General features: G+C 43.7%; 1 protein-coding gene across 2 annotated transcripts in view; it reads right to left on the bottom strand.

Annotated features, from left to right (window-relative positions):
• Positions 1-3,388: 3,388 nt before the first annotated feature.
• The window catches only part of GLRA1 (glycine receptor alpha 1), a 93,420-nt gene continuing 80,453 nt past the window's right edge, over positions 3,389-16,355 (bottom strand). The window contains exons 8-9 of one of the 2 annotated variants that reach the window (XM_080988516.1): positions 11,966-12,112; positions 3,389-5,086 (exon numbers count right to left, since the gene is read on the bottom strand). In XM_080988516.1, the coding sequence (XP_080844642.1) occupies positions 4,796-5,086; positions 11,966-12,112 (438 nt within the window). In that variant the 3' untranslated portion in view covers positions 3,389-4,795. Of the gene's footprint in view, positions 5,111-11,965; positions 12,113-16,355 lie in introns of both variants that reach the window. The other variant, XM_080988515.1, reaches the window with a different exon arrangement.

Raw genomic sequence — 16,355 nt, forward strand, 5'->3', positions numbered from 1 at the left:
GCACGAATGCCTTAGCTAAAGCAATGCCACCTTGATGCTCATAATCAAAACTAGTGTGTGATGCTGCATTGATAGCAATGTTCCTGGGCCAGTCTAACAGATCTTGGGAAGCCATGTATGGGTGGAACATAACAACTCTTCTTCATTGGCAGCATCAAGCAAAGACTTTACTGGACATTGACCTGCTCCCTTGGGACCAGCAGCAAGTAGAAGGGTCAATGACTGGTGCTACTCTGGTAAGGGGGCAAGATTCAGATCCACTGAGACTCTGAAGCCTGATTTTATGTGCACCACCTTCAGGGCATAGGAATGGGATGCAGCATTCAAACTACCTCAATGAAGGATGGGTGAATAGGACCCCCCAAAATTCTCTAAGCTATTTGCAGGTACTAAAATTGAGGCATTGGGTGGGGATATTGCCAGATATTTTATGGGGATGATAATGGGTAAAATTCTCTAACAGGTTTTCCTCCAAAAATTCTCTTCTAAGGAATTTTGTCTCACCTAACGTGGAATGAAATGCTATTGTAAGTTCACATTGGTGAATGAAAGAAAGCAATAGGCTAAGAGGGGAGGATTGGAAGGAGAAGGAGTAAAGGCTACTGCCTCCTTCAACAGTATTAAAATAAAAGTAAACAATATTAAAATTAGATCCACAGTAGCACCCAAAGTTTGTGGATAGCGAAACTGGGGAGGCATTTGACCAGAACAGTCTCCAAGGAAGATCTGGAATTTTCCACTTTTCTAGCAGTTTGATAAAGCCGCACCCCGCCCTTTTAGGTCCTTTCTAAGAAATTTCAACCTAGCCCAAATCTGAATTGATTAACGAAAAAGTCTTTGATAATGCAGAATGATCTGTCCAGCAGAGATGTGCGACGAGGGGTACTTGTGGGCTTTGGCAAAGGATGGGCAAGTCTGTCAATTCTGGTGAGTCTCAATTTATCACTTTTCCAATTTTAAGTTAGCTTTTTCACATTTTCTCATAGGAATTCATCAGTATTTCAGAGCGAATTTCTCTCAAGAGATTTGTTTGAATGCAATATGCCTCAAATCCACTTTTTTTTTGCACGCAAATTGGTCCAATATAATGCATTCTTGTATGTTGCTTTCATTAACACTTTAAAAATGCATAACCCGCCCTGGTATATACATTTCTGAATGGATTATTTGGCTGGAGAACTATACTGCAAAATTAAAAGAAGGGCAGATTTTGAAGGATGGCTGTGTTTTGGCCTGAGTCAGGGGTGCCAACTTGAATAAAATATTTTGGGGGCCCAGGTAAGCCCCACCTTGCATAATAAATCACATGATGCAGTGCACACACATTATTTGAATGTGAATGCCCATCAACTTTGGGGGGGGGGCAGTCCCCTCAAATATTTTTTTTCTGAAGCCCCCACAGCCCCTGTAGGTTTCTATGGCCTTAGTAATGCTCTGGGAAGTGTGAATTGGGTAGGTCCTCTTTGAGATGTGAACTGAACTGAATTGCTCCCACATCCCTAGCTTTGGCTATATTGAAACAGGATGCCTTGCGCAATGTGTTGCGCATTTGCAAGGGCATTTGCATAAGTGACATTCAGAAAGTCTTTTGGTCTAGAATGCTGAAGTTGCTTACACAGACAAGGGAGCCATTAAGAAAAAGGAAAGGGCATCCTTTTCAGGGGAGGTCTGGCATGCGCAGAGATTTTACAAAATGAAACAGGTCTGTGAAAAGGAAGCAACATACTATAGTACCCCACCACGCCCAATATAAATGCGGGGGGTTTGGGTGGGGAGGCAGAACTCTAAGAAAAGATAATGACTAGTCAAAGAATAGGATTTAGCCATGCTTTGCCCTTCCGTCAAGCCATCAGAGTCACACCTGAGAAAAATTGGCTCGGTAAAGAGAAACCCAGTCAGGCAAGTCTGAATGGAGAGCAGGCAGGTAGCCGTGCAAGCCATTGCTTCATGGTTTGTAGCGTCTGTGCCAAGGTGAACATCAACTCCAGTTCACATGAGAAAGAATAAACGGTGGGGGAGGCACCAAGGGATTTTGTGTTTGTGCTGCACGTGTGCGAGAAGCTGTAGCAGTACACACCGCCCTCGTGCCAGAGAGAGGAAGAAGGAGAACTCCTCCATCTGCACACAGACTCCAGGCAACAACCAGGTGGCGAGCGGGCTTCCTGAGCCCAGAGCTTGTGCAATGGGCTACCATTTGTGCTACAGCAGATTCAGCAAGCAAGCTCAGCGCCAGTGGCAATTGTGGGCTGTAGACAAGACTCCGAGTGCAGCCCTTCGCATGGTAACAGCAGCTCAGCTATAATGCTTTGGATTTCAAAGGGACATGTTTATGTTTGTCTGCACATGTGTACATGCTTTCTTTGGGAAGACAGCTTTCTGAATGAAGAGGAAGGAAAGGACAGCCTGCCACCAAGCTTTCAGGAAGGCCTACAAATGCACTGGCTTTTCCTTATAATAGACCCCTCCTGCATAGAACGGCATTTTCCACCAGACACTTTCAAGCCACAGGGCCCATTCCACCATTTAATTGCTCTTTGAGTAAGAGGGCATCAGCGGGTCTTCCTCACCCCATTTTGCCTTTGCCACGAGAAAGAGAAGAAAAGACAAAGCACTTGATTTTGCCATATCATGACCTCTTCCAGCCTCGCAATAATATATGCTTATGGGAAGGAGCTTTCTGGGCAAAGGCTGTAATTTCTTGGCAATTTCAGCTATGCTTTACTTGTGCACTACTCAGGTTTCCTCGGTCTGTTCCTTACACATCCCGTGTGTGGCAGACCTGACCCTGTTTGTAAGATGCCTCTAGGAGCAGCTCCATGTGTTAGGTTAGCTGTGGGAACAACCAGCCTTGCGCTGGAGTTTCCTGCATGTGTCTGCACATGTAAGCACACCAGAGAATCCTCGCTGGATCCAAGTTGCACATATGTGTCAATGATGGCCATGCTTTATGCGTTTGCTACAGGGGACATCAATGCAAGAAAGAGACTGGAGTTGTCTACTGCAGCAATTGAAAGGTGGAGAACTCCCCTGGTTTGGGTTATTTGTTCTTTGCCAATACAGGGCCAACACTGAATGTGAATTGATTGTCCCGCTGAACCTGCTCACTACATCTTTTTTTCATGTTAACTTTCTAAAGTGCAAGAAAAGGGGAAATTAATCCAAAAGCAGTAAGCTTGTGTCTGGAAGATTGTACCGAAGGACACTGTATCTCTATCCTTCCTCTTCTCTTTCACCCGTCCTCACCCCAAACACTGACTAAACATTCAGCTGCCCCAAAGGGCTCCTCACTGCCAGCTTTAACTTCCCCTGTGGAGCTGGTCACATCCCCCAGTCCGTGTAAATGTGCATGGCCGTTTCTTCTTCTCTGCAATGTAGCAGCGATGGAGAAGAAATGCACAAATGGAAATCTCGTTCGTGTCTTGCTAGCCATGAAAGCTAAATGCAGCACCAAAGAGTTACAAAAATATAGTTGGGCTAGCAATCCCACTGGAAAATTACTAATGCTATGAAATGTCAAAAAATAATGGTCATCTTTTCTGTATAGATATATATCATTCTTTCCCATAGCCCACCCCAGGTTTACCAATTAAAATTAATTTTCTGTTACTTCTATTTACACACACACACCACACACACACACACCTTCTTTCCTGTAGTGCAGAATACCTTCCTTATGCGGGTTCATTTTAAAGCCTTAGCTTTTCACAGTAACAATTTGCTTTTGTTATTTAAAGAAACATGGCGAACATCTTAAGATTAATGGTTTTTTTTTTTTTAAAAAACCCCACATTACATCATGACTCCATGATCACACTGAGGTGAATCCCACTGAAGGTATGAGTTGTGACTGAGTGTCTTTGTCCCCAGAACACAACTCCTACCTCTTGCAATTTAAGAACTGGAGGCGCAACCAGCTTCTCACTGAAATCTATGGACACATCTCCAAAAGGATGTTCAAGGATGTAAGTTACAATTTTAGATTTAATGCCATGAATTTGCACCACTCTCTGAAAGGATATAAGACTGTTATCTAGCTATCGATATATATCTATATAATATAGGTTCTTTTTTCTTGGATCATAAAATGATTGCTTTCTAATATGCAACTTTGGCACCCCTCAATCTCTCCCAGTGGACCCTGACTCTTCCTTTCTTTACTTTTTTTAAAAAATCCCCTGGCCCAACTCATTCCATCTTCAAACCATACACGAACAACATGGGGCAGTATACAGTATATGACTTTTTTCTCTTTTGCTTGTCTTTTTTTCTTTTTTTTCTTTTTTTTTGCGTGCTTGCTTAGAAACTGGTATGGCCTTACAGAGCAAGAGTCTGGTTTAAGCGTAATTGCAATCCTCTTTGCACATGGAATCATGAATCATTCCATCGGCTTTAGAATCTAAGCTGTTAATAGGCTAAAAAAGGATTTATTTTTGCATTATAATTAAGCATGAATATATATTTAATATATTACACTGCTTGGACTGCCGCCGTAGCAATCCTAAACTTCCCAGTGCTGTAAAACAACTTGCCCCTCCCATAATCTTACCCCACTCAAGTTTTCGAAAGCTTTCTTCCCGCTGCCCACCCCCCGTAATATTCCTCAGTTCATATATTTTGTTTTAAAAGTCACCCACTTTGTTTTTGTTTTTTAAAATAGATATTGCCACATTCTTAAATTCATGCATCACTGCATTGCTATTGCACGTAGTGTGTATAGAGTAACCATCTGTCTTGCCTTTAACCATCATCCATCCACATCTTCTTGGAATTCCACCTACGAACCTTGCTCCCCAGCTCACGGCTTGTGGACATCTTCCCTTCGGACGATCTTGTAGATGATCCAGTAGAAAATGTTGAAGATGAGGAAAGCCATGGGGAAGCCGATCCGCGAGATCTTATCTATCTTCTTGGCCCGCTGGACGAAGAGCTTGCGCATCTCGGCGTCAGACTTTGAAGGGGGCGGCGCTGGGTTGGCCGTGTTGTTGTTGTTGGCTCCCTTGACCGAGATGCCGTCCTTGGCCTGAAGGCAGGCGGGCCCCATCCCGTAGGCCGAAAAGTTGAACCTGCCTTCTCCGGTGTCGTCCTCCTGAAATATATTAAACATAGGGCTCTACTTACAAATAAGATATAGACAGTGCACCCTTGCTATAAGGCTCTCCTACCATAGCTCCAAAGTCCCTGGGGACAGGTCCCTCTTGTGAGGCCTCGCTCAAGTTGGGCAACCCCCTCTTGGAGAGACCAGCCTTATAGATGGGTGCAGTACAAAGCACAGATGCAAAGCAGGGGATCCATTGGAAAGTGGGTTGACCTGCCTTTCCTTCGGGAACCGTTCCTTGTCCTCAACAAGATATCCCCTGTTTTGCTTCTGCCCCTCCTCCCCATCCATACCTTCTTTATTCTTGGCTTGCCCAGAAGGAGTGGGCTCCATGTAACTCATATAGCAAAAGTCGTTCCATGTGGATTTCTACGGAGTTACATGGACTTTGAGCAGAAAAGGCTCGTCCTTTAAAAGATACCTGCGTATAGCATCAGTTTCAATGGCCGATGCTCCTCTCTGTCTCTTTGGGGCTTTCCCTTTCCACTCTGCTTCCTCCCCCAGTCTCTTGCAGAGATCCTCAAGGTCATAGAGGCACAGCTACAGGCTCAAACTGGGCTAACAGTCATCGCAAGGGATTCTGGGACTGGGTTCTGCCGGTGTGTGGGAATGTGGGTGGAGCTCACGGCATCCTCACTAAACTTAAGAACCCAATAAAGAATATTTTATGCTTCTATGAGCTGGAGAAAGGCTACATTCAGGCTGACCTGCCTATTTTTGAAAGAGTTAGTTTTTTAAAAAAATAATAATAATAAAAAAATTAAAGATAGTGAGACGTCACCTACGGGATGTATGAATATATGTTATACTGTAAACTGCCCTATGCTCCTCAGATGAATTTAATACCATATTGGCCTGAATATAATCCTCACTCCCCCCCAAAACTCTGACCGTTAAAAGTTAAAGTGCGGCTTAAATTTGTGACCTTACAAAAATTGGCTTTTACGATATTGCTGCTGAAACAGACATCTGGTAAAACGGAATGGGTGTGAGTGCCTGCGGAATTTTAAGGGAGTGGCTTATATTCAGGCATTGTCTTTTTTCCTCTCCTCCCCCCCCCCCCAAATTTTAAAAGTGCGGCTTATATTTGGGCCAATACGGCAAATTAAATAAATAAATAAGAATTCTTGTCAGGGCCAGGAAAAGAAGCCAAATAATTGATGGCCTTTAATTCAGAATATGAAGCAGCTGTGATGATGCTCTGAACACAAAGGTCATTTAGCAATTCCACGAGCTCCTGGCCTAGATATTAGCATATAGAAGCTTCTGTTTTTCAAGCTTTCTTAAATATCAGTACACACAGAGTAGGACATCCAGTTTAAGACTCTGCATTCATTATCATGGGTGAAGTATGACTTCTCCAAGTTATATGCTGGGAAGCAGTTGGAGGAAAAGGTATGGTGAAAATTGCCATCAGTTAACCTATGGACTTTAATTTAGACCAAGTTCCCTATGCATGGCTTTTCCTTTTCCTTTCTTTGCAGAGTATCTTTTAAGAGCGGCCTTGCATGGTATGGATGAATTTTACCGCCACAAGTTCACAGCAAGGAAGTATGAATGGAGTTGAGAGCGCTTTGGCAAATCTGAGCAAATAATACTGAATGAGGTTTTGCTTCATCTGGAGTTCGCTGCCAGGCATATGACTTACCTATGGAACCGTTTAGTCTCAGGAGCAGGTTGGATCTGTAAGCGCATCATCCCTGCTTCCCTTTCCTCCCCCCTCCCTCCTTCCCTGGGGATAGCACCGGCTCTCTACAGTCAACACCAAAAGAGTGGGGTCTCTTCTTTAGCTACCTGTTCCCTGTTCACAATGTCTCCTTTTACACCTTGAACTGGCACCGCGCAATATGCCGGTTTTGATGTTTCCAGTGTACTTTCTCGGCTGTGAAATGTTCTAAAGGTGGTATTCAAAGAGTTATCCTGTTGAGTTTTTTTTTTTACTTTTTCCAGACTCCCTTCACTCCCATGTGCAGAAATAACACAAAGTGCTTTGGAAAGTCTGGGTTTCAAAAGCAAAGGGAACTGCTGTGCAAGTTGATAAAAAAAAAGGCCAGCACCGTTTGGGTGTGCAGCACTAGCTGAGGGAAGAAAATCTCTGAAATGTCCCTGTCTTTTCACCTTTGTTATCTGAAAGTTTTGCTCCCTCCTGGGCTCATTTCCTGTTTTCATTTTTAAAAAACCATTAACAGCTTTATATCATTGACAGTTTTATTATTGGCTTGCCTTAGAATCACAGACTTGGAAGGTACCACAAAGGTCATTTAGTCCAACCCTCTTTTTGCCCAATGTTGGGCTTGAACCCATGAAGAAGAAGAAGAAGGAGAAGAAGAAGAAGAAGAAGAAGAAGAAGAAGAAGAAGAAGAAGAAGAGTTTGGATTTGATATCCCGCTTTATCACTACCCTAAGGAGTCTCAAAGCGGCTAATATTCTCCTTTCCCTTCCTCCCCCACAACAAACACTCTGTGAGGTGAGTGGGGCTGAGAGACTTCAAAGAAGTGTGACTGGCCCAAGGTCACCCAGCAGCTGCATGTGGAGGAGCGGAGACGCGAACCCGGTTCCCCAGATTACGAGTCTACTGCTCTTAACCACTACACCACATGACTCTGAGATTGAGAGTCTCATGCTCTACCGACTGAGCTATCCCAGCTCATTGTATCTTTGCATTTGGCTTGCAGGTTTGTGGCACTTTTTATTGTTTTAGTAGGTTTGTTAAGATCCCCCCCCCCACCAAAATGAATCATTCTTGTGCTTTGTGGCCTCCTTGATCCTCTTGTTTAACCATGCTGGCATTCAACATCCAGATGGTCCAAAGAATGAAGAAATATTCCCAGGGTCTAAGAAAGCCCCCCTTTCTTCCCCTTTCATCCTTCTTCCTGGGGAAAGAGAGAAAAGGGGAGGTGATCTTATGCTGGTTTAATGGATAAAAGGAGATAGGAAAGATCACAGCATCAGTCTGCCAAGAACAGCTGCTCTCAGTGCTAGCCAGTGTTCTGCACTGCGTGTAGGTGCTGCCTGCTTTCAAGTACTTTAATAGATCTGTATCCTACTCCCCCCTGGGGAATTTCCATGCATGCATAATATTTGTCCTCAATTAGAACCAGGATAAAAGGAAGTCAGGAGTTCATAGAACTATTATTTCTACAGTTTTGGCACTAAACTATAAAAAGAGATTCCAATTTATTTAATAGGCAGATTTAGATTATGGTGACACAGGCAAATGTGGGTTATCAAGTTATTAAATGGAATTTGCTATTTTAATTTACGTGATAGATGAAGCGTTGAAAATTACCACCCAGTTAAAAGAGAAGGGGCGAGTTAAGAATTGGGACGGGAGGCAGTCTTTTAACCTCAAGATGACTTGGGGGCTTTTCAAAGGTGGTTTTTTAAAAAATGTACTGTCTGCTTATCTTTCTATTTTAAAAATAATAATAAAAAAGAATAAAATCTTGTTCTGGCCAGCAGGTGGCAGCAATGCGAAGCAAGAAACTTATCTGTAGCCCAAGAGTCACATTCTGTATTTTAGCCGTACCACAAAGATAGACTTCTGAAACTCATGGGGCTAGAAGCTCAGCTCTAAGGACTTAGAAAAGTCTATGTGGAAACGGTGGGTATATTTACATTTGGGAAGGTAAAATTGAAGCCCATTGTAATATTAAACTCCCACGCACCTAGTCCTCCCACCAGCCAGTTTTGATATTTTTCAGAGAAAAAGCAGCCAGGAGATCTGGTTCAACTGCTTCCTCTCTTGCCCCCCTGCCTGCCCGCCATGTCCAGTGTTCCACTGCTAGTGCTAATTCTGGCACAAGATTCAGGAGACTAGGTTTACAGACTGATATTAAATCTACACCTTATTCAGATAGAAGAAAGAGAGAAAGAAAAGGGAAGAGAGAGAGAGAGGAAGAAAAGAAAAGAAAAGAAAAGAAAAGAAAAGAAAAGAGGCAAGCCTCAAGATGGTGATGAAAGGTAACAGAACTTTAATGAAATGATAACTCAAATTAATTGTCCCTCTGCATTTTGATTGAAATATTCCTCGAGGAAGAAGAATGGTTGAATTATATTTGAGAGATGTTGCCTTACCAGAAAAATAACATTGTTCAACTTTCTGTTTCATTACAAGTTCCCTTTATTTCTCAGTATAATTTTCAGACTAGCCTCTTTCTTTTCTTTCTCTTTTGTAGTTCCAGCCAACCTTTCTCCCTCTGCAGAAAGGCGACAGGCCGCCAGAAAAAAGAAGCAAAGTACCTTCACAGAATTTTTGTGGCCAAATAGTAGATTGTCACTCTTTTCCAGCTGCTCAGTGGGATATTTATTCCCTCTTCTCCATTTGCTTTTGGCTGTTATGAAGTCGCCCTCACAAACCCACCATGAGTGAGGCAGGCAAACAAACAGCAAATGGCTGGAGTGGTAGCAGGAACACGTCAAGCTGCCTTATGCTGAGAGTCACAACCTTGGTCCAGTGTTGGCATTCATCTGCCTTGAGACAATAGAGTGCGCCTCCAGGGGAAAGAAAAACAACTAGAGAATCACAGCGCCTGCTGTAGCTGCAGAGACTGGTAACTCAAAACTGCTGCCTCCTGTGTTGCTTTTGCTGTGTTAGCAGCACCAAAGTGACCTCTCCAGGGTGCAAACATGGGCAGTGTGTATGGAGGTCCTGGGCTGCCCAGACAATAAGACCTCTCTCTCGGCTTCACTGATGTGGACCAAAGGAAAGCAGAGCAATATATTTGGCACCATCTTGGCTGCAGGAGTTATCAGAAGGAGGCACATAAGATGCCATCCAACAGTCTTAGGGACTATACTCCAGATTTGTGTAAGGTTTACTCCATAGTCTTCTCTTCTTCCAAATATGTCCCAAAAGACAACGGGTATGGATTTCCCCCTGGGGTTTACTCCAGAAGCCTTTCTCATGAATGAGTATAGACACAAGGCAGCAGAGATTTAGGATCAGAGATTTCCTTATTTTAGATGGGCTACCTTCCCAGGTTGATAAGCCCATCTGCCCCCCCTTCTCTCTACAGCGGGTGCAGAAACTTGCTTCTTGATTGTTGAGCCCACTCTTGGTTTCCTCCGCTCAATCCGCCAGAGCCTCTAGCTAGCTCAGTAGTATATTCACTGCCTAGCAGCAGTTCTGTGGCATTTCAGGCAGGGAATGTTCCAGGCCCTACTTACAGATGATGGAGATTGAATCGTCTCTGTGTAAAGCAGGTGCTCTGCTACTGAGCTACGACCCTTTCCCACAAGCTGTCTCATGCAAAATGCTTTGCAAAATACCAGAGCCCAAGGGCTAATGACAATATAAAGAGGAAGCTCTGAGTACAGCTCTAGCTTCTATGAAGCCCAAAGAGGAGGTCTAAATCCAATCCTTTTTCATTTACCTCCCCTGCAACCCTCTCTGGTAAAAAGCCTGAACAAGACTACAAAGCACCTGTTTCAAGCTGGTTGGAACCCTGAACAAGAAGAGTTTGGATCTGATATCCCGCTTTATTACTATCCTAAGGAGTCTCAAAGCGGCTAACATTCTCCTTTCCCTTCCTCCCCCACAAAAAACACTCTGTGAGGTGAGTGGGGCTGAGAGACTTCAAAGAAGTGTGACTGGCCCAAGGTCACCCAGCAGCTGCATGTGGAGGAGCGGAGACGCGAACCCGGTTCACCAGATTACGAGTCCACCGCTCTTAACCACTACACCACACTGGCATAGAACTAGAGCATGCTAAGGGCTGGGGATTTACTGCAACGTTCTGCTGTAGTCTCCACTTGCTGTTTTTGTCTCATATATGTTTTGCCCCATCAAAACATTTCTTTGGAGTAGGTTCAGAGTCGGGGACGCACAAGGAGGCCTACCAAGTTCACCTTACTCAGCTTGAGGCCAGTCACTGACAAAGTGCATCCATACAGCTTAGCATCATTACAGATGGCCAGTCAACCTCTGCTTAAAAACCCTCCTTCCTTGGAGGTTTTGAAGCAGAGGTTGGCTGGTCATCTGTCCTGGATGCTTCAGTTGAGATCCCTGCACTGCAAGGGGTTGGACTGGATGACCCTTGGGGGTTCCCTCCCAACTCTATGATTCTATGATTTGGCAAACCCAACAGGGAGCTTGACTGGTGAGAGAGTTTGTTCTACTTACCTTTATATAGGAAACGGGCTACTTCAGCAGTGCAGTTCTGAGACCATTCCTTGCCTCCCAACCCAGCTAAAGAAAGCAGCATGGACCCATGAATGATATCGCAGCACGTGAAGCAATGCGGACAGCATGACCGGGAGAGCTTCAGTTACAGGCACAGGCTCTTTGAATCAGTAGAGTTAACTTTTTGCAAAACTGGGAGAGCAAGCTGAATGTCAGAGAAGCAGCTACTGCATTGGCCTTCTGTTTTGGTAGTTTCCCATCCATTCTCAAATGCTTCTCCCAAGCCACCTTAATATAACACATTATGGGCCGAGTTTCACCCTTTAACACAGTGGGCAGCTTTATAATGCCAATAACGGTGACCATTGGCGAGTAGCACAGCATTTGAAGGGAAGGTGTTTGCCTGCAAACCAGGGCCACCCAGATGTCTTTGGGCTACAGCTTCTGCCATCTTTGGCTGGAACTGATGGGAGATGGCGTGAAATAGATGACTACATCTGCCCACCGTGCACCAGAGAGCATTGATTGGCTATAGCTCCTGGCCCCTTCCAAACGATACACAAATCTCCCTTTCAAATATGGCTGCCGGGCTCGTCTTATTGGCTCATCGCCGACGTGCTCCAATCTTGCCTGCCCAAATGAAATGGTCTCCAGTGCCCATTCTCGATCAGGCCAGCCTTGCCCCAGGACCCGTCCATTTCAGCTGTGCTCTTCTACACGGCTGTGTCGGCTCGCGTATCGCTTACCTTATGGTGCCGCCTTCTCCTTCTAAACCTGAGCAGTTCCTTGTGCTGCCGGGACACAAAGTTGACAGCGGCGTACTCCAGCAGAGCCGAGAAGACAAACAGCAAGCACACAGCCATCCATATATCAATGGCCTTCACGTAGGACACCTGGGGGAGAAGAGAGGATGAGGTTGGCAACTGGAGCCAGGTGCTCTCCAGCCAGGTAGACCGGCAAGCCTAGCAAAGTCTGCTCCAAGTTAGCCATATGGGTTGGTTTGGTTGCATCGCTCTCTGCTTGAGGCAGGGCCAAAGCTAGCATAAATGCCCAACCACTTTCAACTTTCCCAATATTTGTTGATTCATTTCCCCCTGTACCCATTCCCTAGTACAACTAAAGACCAAGCTACACATTCTGCTAACCACATAGCTTTGCCTTTAAGTGTAGAAAAAAGTGTAGTGCTTTTTTTCAAAGCACTAATATTCAGGTTTTTTTGTGAATCTGGATTGAGACTCTAGTTGAAGGAATGGGTTGGGGGCTTTAATCTTTCAAGACCTTCCATAATGCAGACCTCTGTTGCTCCTGTTCAGCACACCTGCAATTTGCATTGGACCCCCCCCCCGCATTCGCTTTTCTGGAAACTCCTCCCCTATGCAAATTGCCGGCATGCCCTCCTACAATCTGGATCAGGTCCATAGGGAGGAGTAATGGGTTAAAGCCCTTTACCTGCTTATTCGGATCCTAATTTGTAACAACTCAACCATGCATTCAGACTGGCAACTTGTGTAACCAGTCACTTAATGGCACAGATATTGAAACAGCCAAATATTCTTCCCATGTCTCCTCCTCGTTCCACTACCCTGCCTTTCCTCTGCTATCTCCCTTGGTGGGCCTGTTTTCTATATTGTCAATCCCACAGTGTAGAGATCCATCTTCTTCATGCAGTGCTAGGTGGGTGGCTCTATAATGTATTTATTTATTTTACCAGAATGGATATAGTGCTTGCTTCATAGAAGACCTCTAAGCAGTTTATGAAGGAATATAAAACATGTTAAACATCATACAGTGGTACCTCGGTTTATGAACTTAATCCATTCCGGAAGTCCGTTCTTAAACCAAAACTGTTCTTAAACCGAGATGCGCTTTCCCTAAGGAGGCCTCCCGCCGCCGGTGCCCTTCCACCGTTCGGATTCCGTTCTTAGACTGAGGTAAAGTTCTCAACCTGGGACATTACTTTCGATTTTGTAGAGTTCATAAACTGAATCGTTCATAAACAGGACTGTTCTTAAACGAGGTACCACTGTATTTGGTTGGTACATAATATAAAGCCTGGTAACACACACACACACACACACACACACACACACACACACACATTATGTCAATGGAAATGGACTTCCCACTCCTGTATTTTGTCTTACAATAACTTGCCCCATGCATTTCAAAGAGATTTTCATCTCATACCCCATTTCACCCATCATACCTGTCTTAGTTTACTTAAGACAGCTGTATCCTACTGTCTTACACACCATTCTTCAGGCATTTGAGAAATCCTCCAGTATTTACAGTCCATTTATCTCACTGTCTTATAGAACAAGATTCCACCCTTTTCTTTGGATCAGGTTTGGGGAACCTTTGGCCCACCAGTTATTGCTGAACCACAACTCCCATTAGCTCTGGCCATTGGCCCTTCTTCCTGGGGCTGATGGGAGTTGTAGTTTAGCAACATCTGTGGAGGCTAATGGTTCCCCACACTCACTTTAGGCACTATCCCTTTTAATATTGGTGAGGCAAATATCTCAGGGTCTAAACGCAATCTTTCTACCCAAACAGAATGGATAGCTTTTGACCTTTGCTTGCAATCTCCTAGCACACACAGGTCCACACACAATGGGCAAAGTCCCCTCTTGCCCTTTGACAGAGAGCGACTGGGTTTGAAACATTACTACAGGGTTTAGACAGCACTGAGATAGAAAGGAACATAGGAAGCTGCCTTGTACAGTCATACCTCATGTTACGTTTGCTTCATGTTACGTTTTTTCTGGTTGCGTCCCGTGGCAACCCGGAAGTACTGGAAAGGGTTACTTCTGGGTTTTGCCACTCACGCATGCGCAGAAGTGCTAAATCGTGCTTCGTGCATGCGCACAAGCACCAAATCGCACTGCGCACTTGTGCACATACAGTGCTTCAGGTTGCGGGCTTTTCATGTTGCAAACAGGCCTCCGGAATGGATCCCATTTGCAACCAGAGGTACCACTGTAACGAATCGGAAGATTGGTCCATTTAGCTCAGGTTGTTTCAGAGTAGCGACATTCCCAGAACTATGCCAGAGATGCTGGGATCTGAACCGCAGGCCTGTTGCATACAGAGTAGATGCTTTGCCACTGAAGCATCACAATTTTCCTGCAATACGGAACCTACTGTATATTTATCAAGTTTTCCCCATGAATAATTCCATTCTTCCCCAGAAATTTCCATTTGTAATTTTGTTGCCTATTTTCTCTGCATATGCTGGGTTTTGCTTTTTTTTAAATATGCAACAACAGAGCAAGTGCTTCCTTTGCCTTTTTAACTTGCCTTGTATGGGGCCCAACCATCTGCCCCTCTAAGATCAGTACTGCCCACAATGACTGGCAGCGTCTCTCCAGAGTTTCAGACAGTGGACATTCCCAGGAGATGCCAAGTATCGAACCTGGGATCTTCTGCATGCAATACTGATGCTCTACTGCTACTGCTGAGCTACCAGTGTTACGCCCTTCAATTGTTCTTCTCTCATCAGTCCTGGTTGAAAGAGAGCGACTGATTTGTACATGCTATATTGTACACAACGGTGGTCTTACATGGCTCATATGCTGTTGAACCTATTGAAAGGATTTGATCTTTTATCCAATCTTTAAACCACGAGGTATTCATGGATTGTAATAGCCTATCTGCCCTTCTTTATTGAACTAGAGGTCAAAAGGAAGTGAAGCTGGTGCTTCCTAAATTTGTCTTGGGATATGATGAATGGCACTAAATAGATAATAAACAATGAGCCAGACAGTCATTGATGTCTGGGTGGAAGCAGGAATTTAATAGGAGGCTAGAATCTCAAGCCTATACTGATGGTGAAATTTCTCATGAAAGAACCATAACTTTCCTTGAGAAGATGGTGTGGTTGATGCATCTTCCTTTTTTAAAAAAAACTTCTTTATTGAAATCCATGGATATCATACATGTTCTTAAATACACGTACAAAGAAAAGGTAATAGTGATTATAATAATAATAATAATCTTAAATAATTTTACCGTTAAATATTAATTTAAACTTATACGTGCTCTTTCCTTATATTTTCTAACTAAAAAATAAACCAAAGTAGAATCAAGTAAACTAAACCATATTAAAATAGGCTTCCCGTCATTTCCCGATGTACATAACATTTACAATATTGAATGTACTTATACTTATTACCTTACTCTTAATATACTCTATTACTTTCTTATAACATATTGGACCATTTTCCCTTATTTATTAATATTTGATTTACACAAGGGTAATTCAAATGCTGCCATAGATATTATATCGTCACTATATTTTTGGAAGTATTTCTTAAACATATCCCATTTTTGAGTAAATCATAGAATCATAGAGCTGGAAGAGACCACAAGGGCCATTGAGTCCAACCCCCTGCCAAGCAGGAAACACCATCAGAGCACTCCTGACATATGGTTGTCAAGCCTCTGCTTAAAGACCTCCAAAGAAGGAGACTCCACCACACTCCTTGGCAGCAAATTCCACTGTCGAACAGCTCTTACTGTCAGGAAGTTCTTCCTAATGTTTAGGTGGAATCTTTTTTCTTGTAGTTTGGATCCATTGCTCCGTGTCCGCTTCTCTGGAGCAGCAGAAAACAACCTTTCTCCCTCCTCTATGTGACATCCTTTTATATAGTTGAACATGGCTATCATATCACCCCTTAACCTCCTCTTCTCCAGGCTAAACATGCCCAGCTCCCTTAGCCGTTCCTCATAAAATGATTGTTTTGTATTTCCCCTTAACCTATTTGTCAATTGAGCCACTTCTGCATAGTTTAGTAACTTGTTCTGCCATTCCTTTACTGTGGGTACTTTCTCCCCTTCCTAGTTGATGCACCGACTCCTCATTCACCCCTCATCTATGAGAATTATGCTTTGATTTTTTCAAAAAATGTATTTTATGTCTATGTAAATGATTGTCTTTATTTCTCTAGGAAACTCAGATGACCATGTGGGGTTTTTCTTTCATTCTCCAGATGGTCTCCCTAGCAAGGGAATGGACAAACCCAGTCAACTTCAGTGATCTTATATATATTCCCTTAAAGCAATTGGAATTAAAAGTCCCATGCTGAATGTTACCGTTGGAATTCCTGCTCCATGATTGCAGTCATGGGATTTTTG

Source organism: Podarcis pityusensis (assembly GCF_964106645.2).
Source record: "Podarcis pityusensis genome assembly, chromosome: 2".
NCBI classification, from domain to species: Eukaryota; Metazoa; Chordata; class Lepidosauria; order Squamata; family Lacertidae; genus Podarcis; species Podarcis pityusensis.